This window comes from Hemitrygon akajei, chromosome 31 (assembly GCF_048418815.1).
Source record: "Hemitrygon akajei chromosome 31, sHemAka1.3, whole genome shotgun sequence".
In the NCBI taxonomy this organism is placed as follows: domain Eukaryota; kingdom Metazoa; phylum Chordata; class Chondrichthyes; order Myliobatiformes; family Dasyatidae; genus Hemitrygon; species Hemitrygon akajei.
The window spans coordinates 4,709,591-4,736,965 of record NC_133154.1 but is presented as its reverse complement, the minus strand read 5'-3'; the positions used below and the strand labels follow the sequence as shown (position 1 = coordinate 4,736,965).

General features: G+C 43.3%; 1 protein-coding gene across 4 annotated transcripts in view; it reads left to right on the top strand.

Annotated features, from left to right (window-relative positions):
- fuz (fuzzy planar cell polarity protein) overlaps positions 1–23,565 on the top strand; it is a 52,889-nt gene extending 29,324 nt beyond the window's left edge. For 2 of the 4 annotated variants that reach the window (XM_073034079.1, XM_073034077.1), the window contains exons 7-11: positions 3,881–3,976; positions 4,895–5,001; positions 6,930–7,009; positions 9,223–9,324; positions 12,770–15,748. In XM_073034079.1, coding sequence (XP_072890180.1) covers positions 3,881–3,976; positions 4,895–5,001; positions 6,930–7,009; positions 9,223–9,324; positions 12,770–12,969 — 585 coding nt within the window. In that variant the 3' untranslated portion in view covers positions 12,970–15,748. Of the gene's footprint in view, positions 1–3,880; positions 3,977–4,894; positions 5,002–6,929; positions 7,010–9,222; positions 9,325–12,769; positions 15,749–22,513 lie in introns of those variants that run through there. The other 2 variants (XM_073034080.1, XM_073034078.1) reach the window with 2 other exon arrangements.
- The last annotated feature ends 3,810 nt before the right edge of the window (positions 23,566–27,375 follow it).

The following is a 27,375-nucleotide window of genomic DNA, read 5'->3' as shown; positions in this document are numbered from 1 at the left end:
AGTACAGCTGTACAAAGTTTGATGTTGTGGTGTTTGCTGAACTTGGCAATTAACTTGCAGACGTTTCATCACCAGTCGAGGTGGCATCCTCAGTGCGCAGTTGTTGGTGTTTCTCTCCTGGAGTGTTTTCATTTACATAGGCCTCTGTTCTGATTGGCTACCCTTTCAGTTAACGTTTGAATTCTGTTGGCTCGCATTTCTTTGGCTCTTTGGGGTTCGTAGATGAGTTATCAGAAGAGACTCTGTACTTCAGTCCCAACTTCCGACCCATTCCTACGTAACTGTCATTTTTATTTTATCCAGAAACTTGCAGTGGGCGCCACAGTAGCATAGAGGTTGGCAGAGTTTTGGCAACAAAGTTCAGAGTTCAATTCCGATATCATCTGAAAGGAGTTTGTATGTGCTCCCTGTGGAATGCGTGGGTTTTCTCTGGGACCTTCGGTTTCCTCCCACGTCCCAAAGACTTACTGGTTAGTAAGTTAATTGGTCATTGTGAATTGTCCTGTGATTAGGCGACAGTTAACTTGGGATTACTGGGCGGCACGGCTCAAAGGGCTGGAAGGTCTGTTCCATGCTGTATCTCAATAATTATTGCACAAATGGATTTAATTGCCGTCAGTGTAATGAACGAGACTTCAGCAAGGAATGACTCATTTCTTGATTGCTCAATTAGATTCTTCACAACATGTCCAAGCACAGCGCTGCAAAAAGTGAAGTTGCACGTTGCAAAATAATTTGCTGAATTTGTCAATCGGATGAGACCGCAGATCGTGATCTGAGTTGACCTTATCCCTTTGTCTATTATTTTCGTTCTGGCTGCAGTGTGAAGAGGCATTGACTTTTTCAAAGCCTTTTACATACCTGCTGCCCAAAACCAAATGGCCATTCTACATTTTCTTCTTTTGCCCATTATGCCGCTGGTGTTTAGACAGCAATGAAGGTCCTTCATCTCCAGTGGCATTCATGGCTTCTTTCTTCGTGTCGGTTCCTCTCGGTTTACTGTCCATTATGCAAGTCCCAGGTGGAGACTCAGGAATACCATCGCACTCAGATGTAGAAGGATTCTTCACTGCTGTTTCTGTAACAATTTTGTTTTACCAGTCAGGGTAGTTGGCCTTGAACTGAACCCTTGAACCTGGAGGACCGGTGGACCACTTTTAGTCTGGCTTCTACCCTTTGACCTATTTGGCATGGGTGACCCTACCAAGAGCTAAAGCATAAACCCTGACTCCAGCCAGCATGGCTTTCTGGGTCATTGAGGCACGCAAGCCTCCAAACCCTCTGGCAAGCTTGTGGTCCTCTTGGGGGTATTCTACTTGTGCAGGCCTCAATAGTGGACAACTGTTCATCTTTTAGTTTTCAGTCAAAATTCATGCCCTCTCTCCAACTTACTTAACAGGCAATAGCAGCAGATCGAGTACGGTGCACCAAAAGGCTCTGGAGAGTAGATGACAGTTCACTTTGTTGGAAGAAATTGAATAGAACAGTAAGAAAATTAGCTTCAGTCATGTAGGGCATTAATGAGACCTCGTGTGTACGCCCATGATTGACTTCCATCTCTTGCTGATCTCACGGATTAAAGCACCGAGGAAGACTGAAATCATGAAGGTGGGTGCGGAAGGCAGCTGTGTTCTCAGCGCCGTCTACCGCCTCTAGCTAGCTGCGCCGGAGAAGGTGCCTGTGTATGGTGGACTCTCCCTCTGTCACTCGCAAGGGAAGACCCTTGCGTCCGAATGGTGCTGTAGCAAATTTTAATTGGTGCTACTTCAGACTCTCAGGTTTATAATGCGCTCTAGTTCAAATCGCTTATTGTCACTACCTCTGGGCTAGTTTTGAATCTTTGCAACAGCCTGCAGATAATGAACACAGCCGAACTGAACTGAAATATGCCTTTTGCTTTTGTGTTTTTATATTCTGTGTTTTTGGTCTTTTATTTCAGTTGCTGTTTGCTCGATTTTTTTTTTGCACAGGGTAAGGGGGTGGGTTTGATGGTTGATGTTTTTCTTTGGGCAGGTTGGTTCCATGGTTCTTGTTTCGTGTCTGTGGGAAGACAAATCTCAGGGTTGTATGCTACATACATACTACAACAAGAAATGTACTTTGAACGTCAGGAATTCTGTGTATGGCATTGATCTTATTTAAGGCTGGATGTTTGGCAAAGGTTTTACCTGGCAGATACCTGCAAAGGGCAGGTTCTCTTATGGGGAAAGGTTGGACGAGCTTGTATCTGCTGGAGTCTGGAAAAGTGAGAGGTGACTTGATTAAAATGTAAAAGATCCTGAGGGGCTTTGACAGGGTGGATGTGGAAAGGAGGTTTCCTCTTGTGGGGAAAAATCTAAAGCTGAGGCACTTAAGACTCATCCATTTAAGGCAGAGATGAAAAGGAGACATAGGAGAGTGCAGATGGTGGAATAAATAACTGGCTGGTAGAACTGAGCAGGTCGAGTAGCGGAAAGTGGCCACTTAATGTATGTTCGTGGTCTTCTGCTGCTGTGGCCCATCCACTTCAAGGTTCAATATGTTGTGTGTTCAGAGATGCTTTTCTGTACACCATTGTTGTAGCGTGTGGCTATTCAAGTTCAACTGTCAACTTGAACCAATCTGTCCATTCTTCTGTGAACTCTCTCATTAACAAGGGGTTTTTGCCATCTGAATTCCCATTCACTGGATTTTTTTTTTGGTTTTTGCACCATTCTCTGTAAACTCTAGAGTGTGTTGTGCATGAAAATCCCAGGTGATCAGCAGTTTCTGAAATACTCAAACCTCCCCATCTGCCACCATAATCAAAGTCACTTGGATCACAATTCTTCCCCATTCTGATGTTTGGCCTGAACAACAACTGAACCTCTTGACCATGTCTACATGTATTTTTTATGCATGGAGTCGCTGCCACATGATTGGCAGTTTAGATATTTGCATTAATGATCAGGGTACCTAATAAAGTGGCCACTGAGTGTACATGCTATTCAAGTGAGTGATACTTTGGATGGTTAAGATTACATCTGTGGTTTGTGAAATGGCAGAGCGGGCTTTACGGACTGAATAGCCTCCTCCTACTCTTCACTCGTGGTTGTTAAAGAAGTTAGAATACTGCAGACGCTGGAAATCTGAAACTAAAACACAGTGGAAAATTTTGCAAATGCTCAGCAAGTTGAGCAGCATTTGTGGAAAGGTCAGTAACCTGAACTGTCAGCTCTCCTTCAAGTGATGCCTGACTTTATGAATGCTTGCAGCATTTTGGTTTTGCTGATTCATCAGTTGCTGTCAGTGCCTCTTTTCCAATATGTGATCGTTGGTAATGTTCCCATCAGTTCAGTTCTGCCTTGTTGGTGCTTTTGAATTCAGTTGAGACAAGCCAATCAATGTGACACAGCATATGTGTCATACAGAATTTGTATTGAGCTTGCCTTAAGGTGGGTATTAGGCCGTAAGACACAGGAAGAGGATCATTCGGCCCATCGAGTCTGCTCTGCCATTACATCATTGCTGATTTATCATCCCTCTTACTCCTATTCTCCTTGTAACCTTTAACACCCTGACTAATCAAGAACCTATCAACTCCAGTTTAAATACATCCAATGATTTGATCTCCACAGCTGTTTGTGGAAATGAATTCCACAGATTCCCTACCCTCTGCCTACAAAGTTCCTCAGCTCTGTTTTAAATGGATGTCCTTCTACACTGATCCTCTGGTCCTCTACTCCCCCGCTATAAGAAACATCCTCTCCAGTTACACTGTATCTAGGCCTTTCAGTATTCTTTAGGTTTCAATAAGATCTCCCCCCTTTCTTCTTGATGGTCTCTGATGTCCCCGAGCAAAAGACAAGTCTGATTGTATAGGTAGAAGAATCATTTGTTTTCTTTCCGTCTCTTGTACCAGGTACCACACAGACTGCTGACTTTCCAGTTGGTCCCTGGTGTGGACGTGTGTTTACTGTGTGGACCAACTCCATCTCTGCAACAGGTTCAGTCAGAGGTGAGGCAGAAGTCCTTCCGCTCTTTATAGCTGTACCATTCAAGACTTTTTCTGCATAGTGTTGTTGCTTCCACTAGAGGGTATCATTGTGGTTCCCCTCAATCCTCCTGTACATCTTTTAACCAAAAGTGACTGCATTGAGATCAGAAGCCATAGCTCTTCTTCTAACCTGGCCCACTGCTCCCTTCTCTTTTATGCCTGTTCCCATTGATGCTTCCTCATTTTTTCCCCTTTGGGCTGCTTTCTATTTCTGTAACCCCCATCCTTACCCGTTGCAGTCACAGAACGGTGTCAGAAGCAGGTTTCATATCACCGGCATACAGTATGTTGTGAAATATGTTAACTTTGCAGCAGCAGTACAATGTAGTATAGTTACAGTATGTGTATATAGATATACACTGTAATTTACAGTAAATGTATATTAAATTGTTAAATAAATAGTGCAAAACAGAAACAAAAAGGAGTGAGGTCGTGTTCATGGGTTTAATGTCCATTCAGAAATCGGATGGCTGAGGGGAAGAAGCTGTTCCTGGATCACTGAGTGTGTGCCTTCAGGCTTCTGTACCTCCTTCCTGATGGCAACAATGACAAGAGGGCATTTTCTGGGTGGTGGGGGTTCTTAATGATGGACGCTGCCTTTTTTTGGGCACTGTTCCATGAAAATGTCCACGTGGTAACCAACAATGCTTCATTCTAGGTTTGAGCAAGCAACCCTGAAGAATGATTTCTGTGACAGTATTGATTATCACTCATTTTGCAGATGTGTAAAGGAGACGAGTGCGCTATTCTGCTCAGATGTGTGTCCAGTGAAAGTGATCACAAGAGGGTTGGTCACCTGGGTTAATGTGGTATGAAGTTGTATGTAAATTGTTTCTGGAACATTTAACAAAATTATTTTTTTTTCCCCCCTGCCACCAGTTGGTTGAACGATTCTGGAGCCCATTGCTTGAACCTTTAAAAACCTGTTTCAGGTTGCATCACAGCTCTTTCCCTGCCTGCAGTCCTTTACATCATAGCATAGTTGGGTAAGTTGTTTCATAATATCTACAATAGAATGTGAATATCAATCAGCTAAAGAGCGTGGTAGAGGCCACAAGCACTTCTTCCCTAAACAGCAGTCCTTTACCCGAGTCTTTCACTCGTTACTTGTGGAACTTTCAGAGTTCAAAGTAAATTTATTAAGACCACAAACCATAAGATATAGGAGCAGAATTATGCCATTTGATCCGTTGAGTCTGCTGTGCCATTTTATTATGGCTGATCCATTTCCCACTCAGCCCCTGTCACCTGCCTTCTCCCTATAACCCTTGATGCCCTGACCAATCAAGAATCTATGTACCCAATGACTTGCCCTCCACAACCACTTGTGGCAATTCCACAGATTCACTACCCTTTGGCTAAAGAAATTCCCCCTCATCTCTGTTCTAGATGAACGTTCCTCTGCTCTGAGACCATAGGAAATATCCTCTCTATATACATTCTATCGAGGCCTTTCAAAATTTGATAGTTTTCAGTGAGATCCTCCCTCATTCTTGTGGATTCCAGTGAGTACAGGCCCAGAGCCTTCAATCAGCCCTTATATGGTAACCCTTACATTCCTGGAATTATTTTTGTGAACCTCTTCTGAATCCTCTCAAATGTCAGCACATAAGGGGCCCAAAACTGCTCACAATTCTCCAAGTGAGGCCTTGCCAGTGCCTCAACATTATATCCTTGTTTTTATATTTTAGTCCTTGCATTAAGTCCCCTTACACCTCAGATTTTTGAAATTTCTCTCCAGTTAGAAAATAGTCTCCAATTTTATTTCTTCTACCAAAGTACATGGCCATACTCTTCCTGACACTGTATTCCATCTGCCACTTCTTTGCCCATTCTCCTGGTCCATCTTAAGTCCTTCTGCAGCCTCCCTGTTTCCTCAACACTTTTTGCCCCTCCATCTTACTTTGTATTGTCTGCAAGCATGGCCACAAAGCCATCAATTCCATCATCCACATCATTGACATATAACATTAAAAGAATCGGTTCCACACAGACCCCTGTGGAACACCACTAGTTACTGGCAGCCAACCAGAAAAGGTTCCATTTATTCCCACCCTTTGCTTCCTGCCAATTAAGTAATGCTTTATCCATGCTAGTGCCTTTCCTGTAATACCATGGGCTCCTAACTCATTAAACAGCCTCAGGTGTGGCACTTTGTCAAAGGCCTTCTGAAAATCCAAGTACGTAACGTCCACTAATTGTCCTTTGTCTATCCTGCTTGCTTTCTCTTCAAAGAATTCCAACAGGTTTGTCAGGCAAGATTTTTCTTTAAGAAAATTATACTGAACTCAGCCTATTTCACACCCTCAACAATCAACTCCAACATCTTCCCAACCACTGAGCTCAGACTAACTGCCCTATAATTTGGTGGTGATGAAGGCATTTTTTTAGAAATGGTGGAAGATTAAGATTTTTTAACAGAGGAGTAATGGATGGGATTTCAGTTTCTTTGAACTCTGTAAGTTTAAAGAACTGGAGAAAAGTTTGATGCATTGGGATTTAGATCAGGAGAAATGATGAATTAATTTTTCTATTAAGAGTGTGGTGTGGCCTGCTGGAAGGTAATGGTGCATGTCACTTTAATACATTGCGAGCAATAGAGAATTCCGAATCTGCTGGGAATTCTATCCTGTGGTGATGGGATACCGTTTCAACAAATGGATCCTGATCCAAGTGTTAAAGATTGCTAATTATTGAATGTTTGCATTTTCTTGCAGGCAGAGATTGTGCATTTAATTTAATTTGCTGAATGTGTACTTTATTTGGGCTAAGGGGACTGCAGATTGTTAATTGTTGACAGAAATACCAATCCAAGCAATTCTCAGGAAGCTGTTTACCATATCTCCCCATTCAGCTGTTTTTTTGTATTGGCCCATGTTACATTCTGATCAACGGTTTGGTCTTGTTTCTTCAGTCTACTGCTGATAAACAGGGAACAGAACAAGAACTTATTCACCTTGCAGCCCCATGGGGTCGAGAACACCCAGCAGCATGGTAAGCATCTAGCTGAGCTGTGTTACAGCAGTTTTTTAATGTTGCTAAAGTTCTGGTAGTGTGGAAGTGACACCATAAGATATAGGAGCAGAATTAGGCCATTCAGCCTATTGAGTCTAACCTGCCGTTCGTTCCATCACGGCTGATTTATTATCCCTCTCAACCCCATTCTCCTGCCTTCTCCCTGTAACCTCTGACACCCTTTCTCATCAATAAACTATCAACCTCTGAATTAAATATACCCAATGATTTGGCTTCCACAGCCATCTGTCTGTGACAATGAATTCCACAGATTCAATTCCTTGAAGAGGCCAGAAAATGACTCAACCTGAAATTCCCCAGAATATTAGAAACTATAGACCCAAACACACATGAACCAAAGTTGGCATCTCACTGCTCTGGGGCTGTGACTTATGTCTCAGTTAAAAAGTATAATTACACTCTGGTTCCGCACTCCCCTGCCTGCTAGTACATCTTTGCATCGCCTAGTTGGTCCTTTTTCCATCCATGTTTCAACGAAGTGCTTAGTTCTTCCAATATCCCACTGAATACAAGTCAAGGTTATCCCAACCTGCCTTCATTCATCCAGCCATATCTAGTCCAACTAGATGAGGGATCACCCTGGTGAATATTCCCTCCACTTACCCCGCAGCAACAAAATGGCAAAAACTCATCAACCATAAACAGCACATTAATATAAACACATTAAACTGCTTTGACATGATCAGTACATTGTAAAGAAAGTAAGCTCACTACGTCTGTCAGCATTCAGCACATACATTCAGTGGCTACTTTATTAGATGCACCTGTACAGGTGCTCGTTAATGTAAATATCTAATCAGCCAATCATGTGGCAGCAACTCGATGAATAAGAGCATGCAGACATGGTCAAGAGGTTCAGTTGTTATTCAGACCAAACATCAGAACGGGGAAGAAATGTGACCTATGTGACTTTTATCATGGAATGAATGATTGGTGCCAAACGAGATGGTTTGAGTACCTCAGAAACTGCTGATCTCCTGGTATTTTCACGCACAGCAACCTCTAGAATTTACAGAGTGATGCAAAAAACAAAAAAAAATCCAGCGAATGGCCATCCTGTGGATGAAAGTGCCTTGTTAATGAATGGCCAAACTGGTTCAAGCTGACAGTAACTCAAATAACCACATGTCACAACAGTGGTATGCAGAAGAGCATCTCTGAAAGCACAACATGTCAAACCTTTCAGTGGATGGGCTCCAGCAGCAGAAGACCATACCAGGTTCCCCTCCTGTACCAAATAAAGCAGTAACTGAGTGCCTTTCATATAGGGCTAAGTGGAGGGAAAAGGAGCAGCAAGCTTCTGATGTCATAGCTACTCCCAAATCTATCACACAAAAGGGAAACCCAACCATGCACAATCTTAATTTAGACACCTTTGCCAGAGTTAAAATTCTCAAATTCCCTGCTTCATTGCATACCTTCACCCTCAGCAAATTAAGAGTCTGCTCGGTCTGAGTGATCTGCTCAGCCAGTTAAGACTACTTGGTCTGGGTAGTTTGCTGAGCTGGTTAAGAGTTAACCACTTGGTTGATGGATGAGGGAAAGACAGCAGCTTCTACCCTCTCCCCCCCCCCCCCCCCCCCGAAGAGCATTGGTGAGCCAAGAGGGTTTTTACCGCAATCTTGTGGTTTTGTGGTCAACTTTACCCGTGATCCTTAAGTGTCACAGATTGGGATTTGAATTTGGATCTTCCTGAATTGTTAGCCCAAGTCTTTGAAAAGTCCAGTAATTTAATCATGACCACCATCCTGCATTCATACAAGAAGATGATTCACCTCTTTCTCAAGGTCCTTGATACCAATTGCACAAAGAAATGTAGAATCACAGAGCACAGAAACAGACCCTTTGGTCCTACTCATCCCTGCTGACCACTGCATTTGGTCCCATATCCCTCTAAACCAGGGGTTCCCAGCCTGGCGTCCACGGACTCTTCTGTTAACGGTGGGAAACTCTGCTCTAAACCTCTCCTATCCATCTCGAGAATAAACAATTGGGGCACTCCAGGACTACTCTATTGTGCAGGAAAGCATTGATGGAGTCCCTAACTAAGCGTTCCAGTCTCAGTATTTCTTCCATTTTACAACCAGGCAGATGCTGAGCACGGAGCAGCTTTAATTGTAATGTGTCAGGAAAGGCATTAATTGCAGTTTATTTTAATAAAAATATTACAGGAGCAATACTTCCTCCTGAGAGCCGTAGATCAGTTCTGCGACAGCTTTACACCCTGGCTGTCTCGGCATACTTCCCAGCAGATACAACGGAAGACGAGCCTGGTAGGTGGATATACCGTAAATGCATGGACAACCATAGAGGGTGACCTGTTTTCTACCGACCCCTCCAGTGAGTTGTGTTGATTAAGTGTCAGCGGGCAGTTTCACATTTAGATAGATAGATAGATACTTTATTCATCCCCATGGGGAAATTCAACTTTTTTCCAATGTCCCATACACTTGTTGTAGCAAAACTAATTACATACAATACTTAACTCAGTTAAAATAAAATAAAAATAAAAAAAAATATATATATAGTACTGTGCAAAAGTCTTAGGTATTGCTAGGGTGTCTGCATTACAGTACTATTGTAATTTTATGTATTGCACTGTGCTAATGCTGCAAAAAAAAACCAAATTTCATGACTTGATGATAAATCTGATATGGGTCTCTATTGTGGACTGAAAGTGGGAAGGGGCATGGAGAGGGGAGAGTATGGGTTCTGTTGTGGACTGAGAGTGGGAAAGGAACAGGAAGAAGTGAATCATGGTTGGCGAGAGGGGAGAGAGCGAGAAGCACCAGAGAGACATTCTGTGATGATCAATAAGCCGATTGTTTGGAATCAAATGAACTTGCCTGGTGTCTCAGTGTTGGGTGAGTCTGTATACCATTCCTACCCCCCCCCCCCCCCCCACCGTCTCTGCTACTCCTTCTCCGCCACCTATCCCACATCCCTCCTACGGCTCTCCACCCTCACCGTTCCCAATATCCATAACTCTCACCAGATCTACAAATTTGCTCTCTGCTCCAGATTGACAAATACAGTACTATGCAAAAGTCTTAGGCACCCTAGCTATATATATATATATATATATATATATATATGTGCCTAAGACTTTTGCACAGTACTGTAGATTGGGAGGAATCCCCTTCCTGCCTTCCTCAGTCAGAATCATTGGTCAGGAATTGTCCAATGCAAGCTGGGAATCAAACCCAAAACTTCTTAGGCTGCACGTTAGAAATGATCACAGGGATAGATCTAGGACTGCAGATGCAGAAGTAGGGGGCAAAAACAGACTGCTAGAGGAACCTGGTGAGTTGGAAGGAACTGGCCAGTTGATGATTCAGGTCAGACACTTTATATCGACTGAAAGCCAGTTAAAGAGTTGAGTGAGGGGAAGATGCGGAGCTAAGGTAGAGGCAGGTGGGGGGGGGGGTGTGTGTAGAGATTACAAAAGGCAGCAGTGATGGAATCTAAGAGGAAAGGAGGTGAAGCATAGAACCAAGTAAGGGATGTTGGGTGAGCAGATGAGACCGGAAGGAATGGAATGAATTATGGTTATGGGGGCTGGTGGGTATAGGAGGAACTAAGTAGGTCGGGGGGGGGGAGGGGGGTGAGAGAGAGAGAGAGAGAGAGAAAAGGGACAGGGGGAGCAGGTCACCTGAAACTGGAGAACTCAGAGTTGATACCATCAGGTTGCAGACTACCCTGTCAGACATAGAGATGCTATTGCTCTAGAGCAAGGGGTTCCCAACCTTTTTTATGCCGTGGACCTCTACCATTAACCAAAGGGTCTGTGGACCCCTGCTCTAGATTCAGTGATGCTCCAGTTCGTGTAGCGTGCTTGAAAATGGATCTATGACTTTTATACTTTTCCCCTTGCCACTTGGACAGTTCTTTGACATTCTTACTTTGCCTCTTACTGTTTTACCATTGATAGCTGCTAAACTCAGGATGTTCCTGCTGCATAAAAAATACTTATAAAAGTACTCACTGGTTCATTATCTGAGTATCAAGTATGCTACACACAAACAGGCAGGTCCCGTACTGTGTGAGCCTCCCCCTCGTCCCATCCATTGGCTTATCTGTTATATTCCTTTCTTCCTCATGTTAATCTAGTTCAGGGATACCTATCCTTTTTAATGCCATGGACCAATACCATCAAGCAAAGAGTTTGTGGACTCCAGGTTGGGAACCCCTATTCTAGCTTTATTTATGTTGATGCTAATGTCAGTTATTGTGATAAGAGTGTGAGGACTGCATTCCCATCACTCTGTGGGTAAGATATTTTTGCTCTTTGAGTTTAATTTGTGATTATATGATTTGCAAGAACAAAGTGCTGGAAATATTTATCAGACCAGCCAAAGATTGTGGAGGGAGAAACAGAGTTAATATCTCTGGTGAAAAGACATTGGCCTGAAATGTTAACTCCTGACTCGTTGCTACAGAAGTTTCCTGTCCAGTTGACTAATTCAAATATTTTGTACCTCTAACTTCATGTGCACAGCTCTAGTTTTGGATTCTTTGTAGGTGAAAACAATTTGCAGCATCACTTCGCTCAAATACTGTCATTGTCCTGAAGACCTCAAACAGTTAAAGACCCTAAGACATAGGTGCAGTGGTGAGGAAGGTAAATGCAATGTTAGCATTCATTTTGAGAGGACTAGAATATGAAAGCAAGGATGTACTCTTGAGGCTTTACAAGACATTGGTATGGCCTCACTTGGAGTATTGTGAACAGTTTTGGGCCCCTTATCTTGGAGAGGGTTCGAGGATGTTCACGAGAATGATTCCGGGTGTGAAAGAGTTACCTTATAAGGAGTGTTTGATGGCTCTGGGTCTGTACTCACTGGAATTTAAAAGAATGAGGGAGGATCTCATTGAAACTTAAACAGCCTAGATAGAGTGAATGTGGAGAGGGTGTTTCCTACGATATGGGCTAGGATCAGAGAATTGAGAGGGGTCCATTTAAAACAGAGATGAGAAAGAATTTCTTTAGCCAGAGTGTGCTGACTCTGGAATTTGTAGCCACAGGCGGTTGTGGAGGCCGAGTCATTTGGTATATTTAAGGCAGAGTTTGATCGATTCTTGTTAAGTCCGGTCATGAAGGGATACGTGGGGGGAGGGGGTTGGGTGGAGGTAGGAGATTGGGGCTGAGAGGGAAATGGATCAGCCATGATGAAATGGCGGAGCAGACTCGATGGGCCAAATGGCCTCATTCTGCTCCTGTGTCTTATGGTTGTACGGTTTAGTTCAGCCCAGTCTGGTGTCTTATCAGCAAGATACACCCCCCCTCCCCCATTCTTTGACTTCTTACTTTTAAGGGTGACGATCTCCAGCCTCTCATTTCTGGTATCATTCCTGTGAATCTTTTCAGTACCACGTCACTGTACCCACGTCCTTTAGTGATTTGGAGACTAGAGCTGCGCACTACTGCAGTTGCAGTTTAATCTAAGTTTAGTGTGTTTTCAATTCTAGTTGCACCCCCCCCCCAAAAAAAAACAAACCCTGGTACTATGGTCCTGAATCCAAAGACCTGATGAAGGGTCTGGGGCCAAAACTTCAGCTCTTTTATTCCTTTTCATAGATGCTACCTGACCTGCTGAGCACCTCCACCATTTTGCGAATGTTACCCTAGTGTTATAGTCTATGTTGCACATTTCCTAGATGGTCTGTACGAAACCACAAACCATTCCAACATACTTCCCGACTTTCTCTTCACACCAGCTCTCCATGAAGAATTCCACGCCGGGTTCACCCACTCGCCATCGGAGTGCTACGTTGTCGCTGAGGACCACAAGTGCTACGGTATCCAGACCCAGCAACACCAGCTGTTCCTGACCTTCACGGCAGATACCCCAACCTTTGCTCTGCGGAACATTGCAACCAAAACGCTGAACCTGCTGACAAAGGAAGTGCCTTTCTGATCTCCCCAAGATGGGGGTGAAGCAGATGATGCCTGTTTGTAGCTCACTGCACACCTTCCCCATCAGCAAAGTAGACCACCCACCCATGTGGCACGGTTGTCGGGGTTTGCTGAGCCCGCTGACACGGTCAATGCTCCGTCACGCGAAGCGGAAGAGGAAGGTGGTTGCCGGGCCCAGAAGTGGCCACAGTGGCTACTTGTTCATGTTTTAGTGTGACCAGCTGTGCTGTGCTGCTCTCTGGGTCGTCTGCAGGGAGAACGCAGCCCAGAGAGTGAAGTGCTGCAAAAAAGAACTGACAGATTTTGGAAAGGGTACAAAATACAATGTGACTATGCTTACTGTAGGAACTAGAGGCCCACCCCCCACATGCCTGTTCTACCATCCACCAACATAGTGACTGGATTTTCATGTGTGTAGGGGTAGTGACTGTCTAGGCACCTGTGTGTTTGTATGGGGACATTATTTGTCTAGGGGGTGCATGTGTCTGTCTTTAACACTAATCAATACATACACAAAACCGGAATGTTTTAATCTATTTCAAATTAATTGTAATCTGTGTAACTCTTTTGGGACCTGACCTTGCAGAAAGCAAATTATTTGAAGCCAAGGCCCAGCGATCACGTTTCAACAGCAGAATTCGGTGCTGTTGGTAAACTAGAACAATTCAGAGAAGCTGCCGTTTGTCACTACCCAGATATTTCTCCATCATGTTCTTTGCAGGATAGAAATCTAAATGCTGCAGCCACCCAGTTTCTGTCACTTTCCAGGTTCTGAGGAAGTGGTTGGTAAGTTAATGGAGAAGATCCTGAGAGGCAGGATTTATGAACATTTGGAGAGGTATATAATATGATTAGAAATAGTCAGCATGGCTTTGTCAAGGGCAAGTTGTGCCTTACGAGCCTGATTGAATATTTTGAGGATGTAACTAAACACATTGATGAAGGGAGAGCAGTAGATGTAGCATATATGGATTTCAGCAAGGCATTTGATAAGGTACCCCATGCAAGGCTTATTGAGAAAGTAAGGAGGCATGGGATCCAAGGGGACATTGCTTTGTGGATCCAGAACTGGCTTGCCCACAGCAGGCAAAGAGTGGTTGTAGACGGGTCATATTCTGCATGCAGGTCAGTCACCAGTGGAATGCCTCAGGGAGCTGTTCTGGGTCCCTTACTCTTTGTGGATTTTTATAAATGATCTGGAAATAACTCAACTGAAAAGAGAATCAGACAGGATTCTTAAAGGGGGCAAATCTTAAATGTTCAAAGTTGTATAGTGTATACAACTTTGAAATTTGTCTCCTTACAGGCAAAACAAACACCCAAAATGACTTTAAAAAAAAAAATAAGACTGAAAAACACACAACGTGCAGAGAAAACAATAAAAACAAGCCAATTTGCATTCGGAGCTGATGCTGGTGGAAAAAGTCTGTCCACAGATACGAAGCTGCAGCCTGAGTTCAGTGCAGAACAGAGTAAACATCTTGGAGCAGCGAGCTTAACTAGCCCATCCCTCTCTCTGGCCCTGACACCCCAGATCCTGGCCTTTTGGGGCTTTGAGTAAAGAGCCAGGAAGTGTGAAGTTACTCCATGAAAAATATTTGTTCTATGAAAAATCATGTAATCGGCGTGGGGTGGGGGGAGAGTCCCCTGGGAATGTTTTTACTGTGGGGAATTTCTGGGGACATTGAGTGTTCAGCACTCTTCTGCATCACCACTCTAAATTCCACAGCCGAGAAAGCACGTCAATATCTATTTTCTCAGGATGCTGAAGAAATTCAGCACGCCTCCATTGACACTTGCCAGTTTTTATTGATGCACCGTAGAAAGCATTCTACCTGGATGCACAATGTACAGCAACTGCTCCGCTCAAGACCAAGAAACTGGAGAGTCTCTCGCTCACTGCTGCTGGAGGAAGGTCCCTGAGTTCAGATGGTGTCTCTCTCTCTCTCTCCCCTCAATGCTGACTGAGGATCGTGCTGGAATCCTGGGTCTAGGGCAAGGTTTAATCGATGCGGTTTCTGGTTTTGGACCCGTAGTTCACATTATGATGTGTTTCTTGTTGCAATTCTGGGCATTTGTTTTGAATCGGGGCGGCCTCCAGATAACGAACACTGAGCTGGACTGAATATACCTGGATTCTATTTGATTGCTTTTTTCACTCATTTGTTGCTGTTTTGCATGTGTGTGGCTACGTGTTGGTTTATTCTTTGAACAGGTTCCATGGTTTTCTTTGTTTCATGGCTGTCTGTGGAGAAGATGAATCTTGGGGTTGTATACTGTATACATTGATAATGCACTTTTTGTAGGCACAGCCCAGTCCATCACGGAAACCAGCCTTTCCTCTATGGATTCTGTCTACACTTACTGCCTTGGTAAAGCAGCCAGCACAATCAAAGACCCAACCCACCCTGTACATTCTCTCCTGTTCTCCCCCCCCCCGCCCCCCAAAGAAAAGTGGGTAGAAGATACAAAACCTAAAAGGGTGTGTCACCAGGCTGGAGGAGAGCTTCTGTTATCAGACTCTTGAGAGGACCTCTTGTGCGATAAGGTAGACTCCTGGCCTCAGTCTGTCTGTTTATGATCTTGTATTTTATTGCACTGCAGTTTTTCAGTAGCTTTAAAACTTTATTGTGCATTCTGTTACTGTTTTACCTTGTTCTACCTCAATGCACTGTGTAATGGAGTGATCTATATGAGCAATATTCAAGGCAAGGTTTTCCACTGCATTTTGCTAATTGTGACAATAATGTGTCTTAAATGCTTCTGATTAAAGACCTGGTTGGACGTTGGTAATATAAAATACTGCTACTGGTTCATTGGTGAAACTGGCGGGGCAGCTAAGTGTCCTGGGTTGTTGTACAGACCAGACCCTCGGGTCCTGGTGTGGCTGTTACAGCCTTTCACTGGAGGCCATGTGGGAGAGCAGAGTCACAGCAGGTTGGAGATTGGCTGCTCGTCAGTGCTGCCCTCTACTGTTCGGTTCCTGCAATACAAGCTGGAACACTTGAGGTTGGCCCAGCACGAGGCCTGCTGCTTTATGTCCATCATCTTTATCAACTGCTGCATTCTTGTTCTTGCAGAAATGTGGCTCCAGGACCATATCCGATCCTCAAGCCATTCCGTTTGGGGATTAGTGCTCATATTTTTGTGACTAGATGTGCTGTGTGCAACAGTGTTTTGCACCTTGCCCCCCCCACCCCCCCACCCCCCTAATCCCAGTGGAGTGATGTTTCGTTTAGTTGTGTAAGTGTTGTATGGCTGAATGACAATTAAACTTGAGCTGATATACCAAGGTCAGGTCTGCTTGGACAAGATTGAATCTTCCCGAAACATCCACTCTGAGTCTGTATTCTTGGTGGGTTTTGATCTAGGGTCAGATAATCCTGAAGTCCTGAACTCAGTGAATCGGCATGTCCAGCTTAGCTTGTCCACGACATGCTAACCCTAACCTGTGAGAGGAAACCAGAACACTCAGGAAAGCCACGTGGTCATGAGGAGACTGTACCTTCTCCTCAAAGACAGGAATCAAACTCTGATCTTGCTGTGCGGCAGAAGAGAGGTGAATATTAGCTTTTTAGATTAACATGAAATGTTGGTGCTCCCAGTATTTGGCCTGATGTTAATGGCTTGGCCACTGGCTGCAATTAAATATTGTAGGGGGACAGTACAAATTATCCTGAGACATTTTGGATGCAGTGGGGGGTTCAGAAGCCTAATGGCCTGGGAAAGAAGTTGTTTCCCATCCTGACTGTTCTGGTCTTTTGTGCATTTAGGGTCTCCTACCTGATGGTAGAAAGTCAGGACACTGGATGGGTGTGATCCTTGAACACTAAGAGCCCTGAGTATGTAGCACTCCTGATAAATGTCCCTGATGGATGGTGGGGCGACCCCTGTGATCCACTCAGCCATTCCCAGTACTGTGTAGGGACTTCTGTCCAATGCTCCCGTAACAGATGGAGATGTAACTTGTCGGGATGCTATCAGTGGTGTTCCTGTAAAATTCAGTTAAGATGACGGGGGGAGCCTCACTTGCTCCTTAGGAAGTGGAGGTGCTGCTAGGCCTTAATCAGGGAAGTGATATTGAGGAACAAAGTGAGATCTTTTGTGATGTGAACTCCTTGGAGCTTGGTGCTGTTAACTCTATGGAGGAGCCATGTCTGAGCAGAGGGGATGGTACCTTCAACCCTTTGAGAATGTCCTGACATTTAAAACAAAATCAGCCATATTGAATTTTCAATGAAATTGCATATCTTCAATGGTATACAAATCTATCTAACCTCCTTCCTACAATACCCTCAAAGTACTGGAGGAATTCAGCAGGCCAGGCAGCATCTGTGGAGGGAAATGGTCACTATTTTGGGCCCAGACCCTTCATCAGGAAATGCTGACTATCCGTTTCCCTCCATGGATGCTTCCTGACCTAAGTTCCTCAAGATTTCCAGCATCTGTAGAATCTCTTGTGTCTATCATCTCCCTAACTGTTTTAACAACTTGGACTTGTAGCCAATGGGTAATAGTCATTGAAAGCTACAGCACAGAAACGGGCCATTCCCTTTGGCCCATCTGTTCTGTGCTGAACTATTTAACTTGCCTTGTTCCAAGAACCTGCACCCAGTCCTTAGCCTTACAGTCTTGCCATTCCATGTACATATCCAAACTTCTCTTGAATGTTGAAATCAAAATTGCATCCACGGCTTGTGCTGACAGCTCGGTCCACTCTCTCACCACCCTTTGAGTGAAGAAGTTTCCCTTGTTCTCCTTAAACATCTCACCTTTCACCTTTGACCCATGGTCTCTGATTGTTGTCCCACTCAACCTCATGGGGGGGGGGGGGTGGAAGCCTCCTTGCACTTACTCCATCTATACCCTTCATAATTTTGTATACCTCTATCAAATCTCCCCTCTTACCTTCTATGTTCCAAGGAATAAAGTCCTAACCTATTTAATCATTCCCTATAACTTGTGTCCTCAGTCCCAGCAACATCCTTGTAAATTTTTTCCTGTACTCTTTCAATGTTATTTGCATCTTTCTTGTAAGTAATGTTGCAGCTATATAGGACCCTGGTCAGACCCCACTTGAGTACTGTGCTCAGTTCTGGTCGCCTCACTACAGGAAGAATGTGGAAGCCATAGAAAGAACATTGAGTGTAGGAGTTGGGATGTAATGTTAAAATTGTACAAGGCATTGGTGAGGCCAAATTTGAAGTATTTTGTACAGTTCTGATCACCGAATTACAGGAAAGATGTCAACAAAATAGAGAGTACAGAGATTTACTAGAATGTTATCTGGGTTTCAGCAGCTAAGTTACAGAGAAAGGTTGAACAAGTTAGGTCTTCATTCTTTGGAGCGTAGAATGCTGAGGGGAGACTTGATAGAGGTAATTAAAATTACGAGGGGGATAGATAGACTTGACGTGGATAGGCTTTTTCCATTGAGAGTAGGGGAGATTCAAACAAGAGGACATGAGTTGAGAGTTAGGGGGCAAAAGTTTAGGGGTAACACGAGGGGGGACTTCTTTACTCAGAGAGTGGTAGCTGTGTGGAACGAGCTTCCAGTAGAATTGGTAGAGGCAGGTTCGATTTTGTCATTTAAAAAGAAATTGAATAGGTATATGGACAGGAAAGGAATGGAGGGTTATGGGCTGAGTGCAGGTCGGTGGGACTAGGTGAGAGTAAGCGTTCGGCACGGACTAGAAGGGCCAAGATGGCCTGTTTCCGTGCTGTAATTGTTATATGGTTATAAAGGGTGCAGAGGAGATTTACAAGGATGTTGCCCAGATTGGGGAGCATGCCTTATTAGAACAGGTTGAGTGAACTCAGCCTTTTCTCCTTGAGAGTGAAGGAGGATGAGAGGTGAGCTGATAGAGGTGTACAAGATGATGAGAGGCATTGATCGTGTGGATAGTCGGCTGCTGGCAACGTTGGTGGAGGTGGATACGATAGGGTCTTTTAGGAGGCTTTTAAATAGGTACATGGAGCTTAGTAAAATAGAGGGCTATAGGTAAGCCTAGTAATTTCTACGGTAGGGACGTGTTCAGCACAACTTTGTGGGCCGAAGGGCCTGTATTGTGCTGTAGGTTTTCTATTTTTCTGCAAAGTCACCCAGACAATCAGTGTCTTGCCTTGTCAATCTCCTCAACACAGAAATACACAAAATTCACTGTTGTATGTATGAATAGGTTTTGTTTATACAAGCTTTTTGTAGAGGAACCCATTCATCTCATTTCCCCACTTTCTCCTTTCAAAAATTTTTCTCCGTATTGGTTCATTTCCCTATCATAAGCCCTGTTTAATGCTGAGTTCTTCCATCCTTGTAGGCAAACACCAAGTTCTCCATTCACAAAAAGTTCTTCCTTACATTCCTTCCTATATCTTCCACCATCTCTTTGAACTTCAGGTCCAATTGAAGACATTCCTTATTTAACCCTTCTAGTCCAGTTCCAGCTCAATCTAAACATGAGATTCGGCAGATGCTGGAAATCCAGAGCAACATGCACAAAACACTGGAGGAACTCAGGTAGTACCTATGGAGAGGAATAAACAGTTGATGTTTCAGGCCGAGATCCTCCATCAGGATCCTAAATGTGACATACACATTTTATTCCTGTACATCTTTCCTGCTGTTGCTAGCCTGATCCATGTATAAGTATGATTTCCCTGTTTCTCCAATATCACTGAGAACAAATTTTTTTAAGTGTTGCTTCCTTTGAATTTTTTTTATGATAGACGGCTTGAAGATAAACACAAATATAATTTCAGATTACTTGTATCACATAGTAATTTGGTGAAACAAGAAATTTAACTTTTATTGAATATAATGCATTTAATTGCATAATGGTGCTGATGCTTTGCAATAGTTCAGCTAAGCTAAAAATGTCCTTTTGGCAATTTTCATTTGTATTCAGTGTCTGAGGCCTTTCACTTCAGTGTCCAACAATAATCAGCCAGCATTGATGGATTTCGGTTACCCTGATACTGTTTCTCCATGACCAGAAAGTCCTGGTGAAACTTTTCATCGTGTTCGTCACTGATAGCACCAAGATTTGCAGGGAAGAAGTCCAAATGAGAATGCAGAAAGTGAATCTTTAGTGACATGTTGTACTTCATGGTTTTGTTTGCTTGAAGCTTCTTGTAGTTTGGTGCTCTATAGATGCCAAGAAAATTTTCAACACGTTTGAATGCCTTCCCGTGATTTTCTCCAGTCCTACTATTAGTTCTTTGAATTGTCCATCATTGATGACCTGTATGATTTGTGGACCAACAAAAAACACCTACCTTAATCTTGGCATGTTATTCTGACAAATTATGAATTGAAATAACACATGCAGGCAATTTTTTTAAAAATGGTGCATGAAAGGGGAATTTCATGGTGATTTTCATGATCAGCAGTCCAAAATCCTTAAGGTACACCAAAGAGTATTCAAGACTAATCTTTGGTGTCCAGTGTATTCAGTTATAGTTCTACATTGGTTCAGTATTGGGCAAATAGAATCTGAAACAAAATCAGATGCTGGAAGAACTCAGCCAGTCAAGCAGTGACTGTCAAAAGAAAAACCTTCCTTTCATCAGGACTGCTGTGTCACTGAGTTGCCACAGTATTTCTGCTGTTTCTCCATTGTCCTTTGCCTCTGACAACAGCTTTCATACCGTTGTTCAAAGATCACGAGCTTTTGCTTTAAACCATGATCACATTCACTCCCCAGTGTGTCGTCTGCTCCCTTGTTCACTACCTCCCTGCAATATGTGCAGGGGATGAACTATAACTATTTAACAATTATAAACAAAGTCATGCTACTGGTGCTGAACAATGATCCCTCTGTCACTAATTGGCAGAAACCTAGCTGTCCTCCTCAAAAGCCACAAACTTTTAAAATAGAACATACTTGGATCTAACTATTGAATTTTCAGTAGCACTGGGAATGCAAAAAGTGCATCTTACTCAATTCTAGAATTACAGATGGAATGTTTTAAATTCTATGCTGCATCCATAATCAATGAGAAACTGATAAAAAGATTTATTCCCTTAATTTATTTTTTACTTAGATGTCTTTTTCTTCCTCCTGTTGACTGCAGCACTGTGAAATGTGTTGGTTAGCTAGCAATGTAGTGGAGATGATATGCAAGCCCAGTTCTACTCCAGTAACGCCCCTGGCCTGTGCCCCACACCACTCATTGTTCTGAATCAGTCTTCATCCATTCCCTGGGTATAAACCATCCAACTGCAACAAAATAAATAAGCAGAGACAGAGGTCGATCATAATGTCAATGTTTTATCTAAATACTGTTCTTCATCTTACATCTCTTCAGTTAAACATTTGTCATTTAACACTGATGAGGATCACCTCTCAGGTGTACATGGCTGCACACATAACACCCATACACAATGTTAGAAGCCACTCCTCTAATGCAAGTGATTGCATAGTAACAGAATATTTCAATATGTATTCAGCTGTACTGGAACTCAGATGATCTCTGGATCAGATGGCTTACCCCTTTTAATTTTATCCAGCCTTCTCTCCCAAACTACATGACCCTGGAGGTACAGGCACTACTAAACCACCACTGTTACATTTTTTATTTATTGAGATACAGCACAGAATCAAACCCCTCGAGCTGCACTGCCCAGCAATCCCCAGATCTAATCCTGGCCTAATCACAGGACAATTTACAGTGACCAATTAACCTACCGACTGTTATGATTTAGGTCTGTTGGAGGAAAGCTGAGCGCCTGGAGGAAACCGACACTCATAGGGAGAATGTACAAACTCCTTACACCACTGGTACTGTAAAGTGGTGTACTAACCATTACGCTATCACGCTTTCCCATGTATGGATACTTAAACTGTGGCCAGTTACTGTATGAAATGAATTACCTGCTGTCTAAGTCAATGATGCACAGCCGGGGGGGGCAAGCACTCACTTCTGCCTTCACTCAACATGCATCTTGGATGGGAGGCAGAAACAAATGATCCTGATTGGCTCAATTTTCCATCTGGCCAGTTGCAAAACCTCTTCTTGTTCTGTTGCAAACCCCAGCCCACCCACATTCAATCCAGCCCCTGATATTATCCCTGTTCCCTGCCCCATACCCTTGCACCCCAAACAGTTCTCACATCTCCAAGTGCACTTTCCTTCCACTATAATTCCAGTGTCCTCTTCTCGGTCCATTTTCTCTCTCGTTCAGGGAACCAGTACCCCCTCTACAACTGTAGAAAACGTGACAAGGTTCAGCATGGGGTGATGTGGGATGGCCACAACTTTTTGAATCTGAAATCAAAACATTTCATGCCAGCTCATTGTGACAGTGATTCTTACTGTAATGCTGCCACCCTACACCATCCATCACAATGAGAATTTCAAAGGTTCCCTGTCATTGAAATACAGTGCAGAATATTCTCCAGTCAAGGGGTGTTAGTTGTTAACACAAAGCGTTTCACTGTAGATTTCAAAGTACATGTGAAAAATAAACTTGAACCGCCCCAACATCAAACCTGGCATGCTGTTGACTAGAGGAGAATTTACACATTTGTGTTCTCTCCAAGCAGGCTCATTCCTTAAGGATCATGGAAGGACATCACAATACAGTTGAACATCAGGCGCAGTTATGTGCAGCTGGTAACTACCTGGCTTTTCATCACAATTGTATAATGACTGCAAAAACAAGTAAGAGATTGGCCAGAGAAATTAAAAACTTCCCAGGAGGTGGATTCTGGGAGTATAATGTATGCAGAACTATGACAAAAGGAGCCTGACTATCCTCATGAGTCCACTGGTTTTCCCTAACAGGATAAAGCAGGTAACCCACATTAAAGAATTGTGATGTACTGTTAATGAGAAATCAGCTCCACTGGTGGCTCGAGGGCACAAAGTCAATGAACCAGAGGATGATGGTGATAAGCATTGCCTGATGGACTGGGGGGGGGGGGGTGGAATACCCCTCTAATAGCAACTTTCAGAAGATTCAAATACGTGAGAAAGCAAATGTGGGCAGTACACAAGAGCGAGTCTGATTTACAAGTAGCCTGGGAAGCGTGATCTCCTACGGCTCTGGATTCATTACTGTGTTTTTTTAAACTCTAAAAATAAAATCACTGCTGACCAGTTTCCAAACCGTATTTACTTACTTCAAAAAATTGTCCACACAAATCTTCCAAATCATTTTACATGAAACCACTTGATCACCATCTGGCAGTTACTGTGGTCCCTAGCAAGTGTTAAAGCAGCTAATTGATACACAGAAAGATCCCACCCTAGCGCTATAAGGTTAATAATCAGAAAGTGTCTTCTGGTGATGCTCAGCTTGTAGGAGGATGCTGGGAAAGTTCAAGTGAGAACCATAACTATCAACTTTGCGATTGATAGAAAGGGCCATGGTCGTGGGAGCTTATGCCATATATCACAAGTAACTTTTGATTGGTGTGTGGGTTGAAGTATTTTGTTCCCATCTGTACCTGGTAGTGCCTGGGTGAGGTCAGAATGTTTATAACAATCAGTGATCTGGAATGCAGAGGAAACTTAGCTAAACTCTGACAATCGACAATCACAATTTGCACTCACTACAATCCAGGGCAGGGCTCCCGATCACCAAGGACAGGAATTATAAGGGGCAGAGTTAGGCACTTTTTCCACACCCAGCTTCAACACTTAACTAGCAAAAACAGTTTGGGATTGTTTAATTCTACCGTACCCATTCCTGGTACTGACAATCCTAAAGATCAAGGAGAGTTTTTGCTTTTGACATAATCATGGCAGCTGATTGGACACCACAAACAGCATTGTTGTAATTTAGCTAACAATTTAACAATCTTCCTGAGTGAGACAAAATTGGGTCCAGAACGGGGAGAATCTCCCTGCTTTTCTCAGGGCTAGGTAAAGATCCCCCTTGCATGTGTGCAGGTCGGTGGCTGATTCAGCAGAGAAACCAGACACAGCAAGAGTCTGGATTACATGCACCCACAACAGAAAAGGCAGGATAGTACAAGAAAAAAGTGGTTTTGCATCCCAAGACAGAGCTCTGCAAGGGAGCTGCGGGTCCAGATTGACTGAACATTGGGTAAATACTTGCTGGGGGGGTGGAGGGCTTGATGTTCTCAGGCTGAATGGTAAAGCTGACAGAGATGATCCACACAGAAGCTTTGACCAGAACGACAACACATTTAATACCAACTGGAAGCAGGAAGATCAGCTTGTTTCCCTACTGAAGCAAGTGTGGCTGAGATGAGTATGTGTGAGGTGTGACACACTCCCGGTGCCTTGAGGTGATATTTGGTGGAGCTCAAGGGTCAAAGTTTTGACGGAAAGTTTCAGCTGATTTATGGGACATGGATGTTGCAGAAGAGGCAAATGTTATTCTTCCCTTAAAATAGTGGCAAGCCGAGGTGATATGGTGAAGGTGCTTCCATAGTTGTTGGGGAGTTCTGTGTCCCTTCCACAGTGAAGGAATGGAGATGTGTAGGTGATACAAGTTATGGTGATGCACTTGGTGTATCCATTCTCCTAATGTCCTAGCTGATTTGGTGGTAGAGGTCACACAATTAGAAGCTATTGTCAGAACAGTCTTCTCCAGAATGCACCTACAGGGCACCATGGTTGTCAGCAATATTTAAGGTGGTGAAAAGTTTGCCAAAGTCTGGTCAAAAGGAGTTTGTGGATGCTGTCAATATTTCACCCAAGGACCAATAATAAATATACTCTGCAGGCCACAAAATAAAACTTCAGTAATAAGGAAGATCAGGGTTTGTGTGCAGGTTATAAGCAGCAAGAATTGGATACCACACACAGAATACTCTTATAATACTCCTTTTAACTACACCTATTAAGTACCTCAGCTTCAGAACAAAATGTAAATATGCATGTGTTCAATCTCCTACCACGTTAATTGCAAAACTACCAGTATGGCTGCTTACACAGAACAAAGGCCAGAGGCACATGGACAAAATACTATATTGTTGGCCACACAATATTATACACCCACCCTTTGATTAAAGTGCTCCACATCACTAAGTTAATTGCTTTGATACAGAATGAGCCCCATTCTTTACCTGTAAATATGTTGCATTTAAACAAGGCATACTAGTTTATTGAACAGCTTCCCTGCTAGACACATCCAGTTAAGTGGCTGTTCCACCTCACTGCTCCCAGAAGGGAGCACAGCCCTCCCCTCGTACCAATCACCAGAACACGCAAATAATCAAGACGATGCCAAAGAGAATTGCAAGTATTCATCTACTACCTGTTGAAAATGGAAAAAAGGCTTGAACTACATGGGAAGATTGACAGGTATCATCACTCACAGGAATCCTGTCTGGTAGGTAGAATACAAGGACCATCCTGAGACCTGAAACTTTTCTCATTCCAAACTATTGTTGAAAACGCACAGAAGATTAACGGAAATATTTATTTCTGTAAAATACTCCTGAAGGTGTTGACTGTCCTTGGGCTAGGCTTTCACAGGTTGCTCTGCCGGACTGGGAATGCTATTGGGCTTTTCCCCACGAGGACTCTGTTTACAATCACGTGTAGAAAGTGCTGCGCAATAATCAGAAGGAGAAGCTGACAAGGTGTCGCTGGTCATCGGTCCTGCCGGGGCACTTCCTTGCCTTTGCATCTACATCTTGAAAAGTGCCTTTAACCAATTGACACAAAGACTCAGAGGGCTAGTTTTACACGTTAACGTAACAGGAAGAATATAATTAAGAATAAGAGCAGGCGTGTTGGAAATCATGAGCTGCGATAACAAGGTCAACTGACTGGAAGTTTGCCCACTGACAACCGCAATTTGCAAACTGCTTACACTACAACCAACCCCACATGATATTCCGATATGAAAGGCGGATTGTTACATCTATTATCAAGGGTAAAGTGTGATAGTGGAGGATTAAAAATATACATAAAAAAATCTTTCAATGGAAGCATCTCATTTTAAAATTGTATCCCATGTTCACATTTAGAATGGAAACTGCCCATGTAAACATCAGTGCAGTTACCCCTGCTTAATCGTAGTTGCTTTCTGTAATATATTTACACAAGTTTGAACATTTATAAGAAATAAAAATGCTTTGTCCTTAAACATATTAAGGACAAAATGTATAATACTGAAATAGGCACCAAATTGAAATTGTTGAAAGTGCTGCTATTGATGTTAAATTAATATTAAAATATTACTTTATGTTTTATTTAGAGACAAATAGAGATACTACACAGTAACAGGCCCTTCTGGCCCAAACAGCCTGTGCTGCCCATTTATACCCATTTGACCATTAACCTACTAACCTGTATATTGAATAAACAGAGCAGGAGGAACGCTGTAGTTTTCAATAACAGGAGGTTTTGCCTCCTCCAGATATCAAGTATATTCAGGCTAGCTAAGGAGGAAGGGTTAAACCTGTGTTTTAAAGTTATTAAAATTATGAAAATGGAGAACTTAAGGAAAATGGTCAGTGTAATTTCTATCTTCCTATCAGTGGCACTATTACAGAGTCACTAAACCTATCTGGATTTCCTGGAGTGGGCTGCTGTGCATGGAAGAAGCGTTTCTTCCGCCACATTGCTGAGAATACCAGGAGGATAAATTGGGAATTTCAAATTGAGGGAGGGGAAATGGGTAAGTAGAACCTACGCCATCATAAGGAGGATCTCGTTGAAACCTATCGAATATTGAAAGGCCTAGATGGAGTGGAGACTCTCCTATCGTGGGAGAGTCTAGGACCAGAGGGCACAGCCTCAGAATAGAAGGACATTCATTCATTGCCACAGATGGCAAGTCTTTGGGCATATTTAAAGTGGATGTTGATAGGTTCTTGATTTGTAAGAGGGGCCAAGGGTTATGGGGAAAAGGCAGGGGAATGGGGTTGAGGGATAATAATCAGCCATGATGGAATGGCGGAGCAGATTCATTGGGCCAAATGGCCTAATTCTGCTGCTGTCTTATGGAAAGCACAGAGCCCTTGTTGACAGCACCAGAGGTCTGGGTCGAACAGGTCTGCTGGAGCTGAAGGGCAGCAGCTGCTCTACCTGACACTACCATAAGTATTTGGAACACACCAATCAGATGGTTCTGGGACAAGATGGTGGGGTGTGTGGCCAGTTTACAAAAATTAAATCAAGACAATTTAGAAGTAATTCTAAAGTTACCTCATGCAGTCACACTACTGTAAGTTCCACCATCAGGGTACCTCTGCAGTTTGTCCTGATGCCTGTGCTTGTAGAATATTAATTGTATTTAGTACAGTGCAGAACTTCCAACCCTTAAAGGCATGCTGACCACCAAACAACCTACTTAAACCTAGCCTTATCATGGATCAATTTACAATGACTAATTTGTACGTCTTCAGACTTGTGGGAGAAAGCCGGACATTCCCCGGAAAGAATGTACAAACCCCTTAAAAAGGATGCCAGGATTGCACTC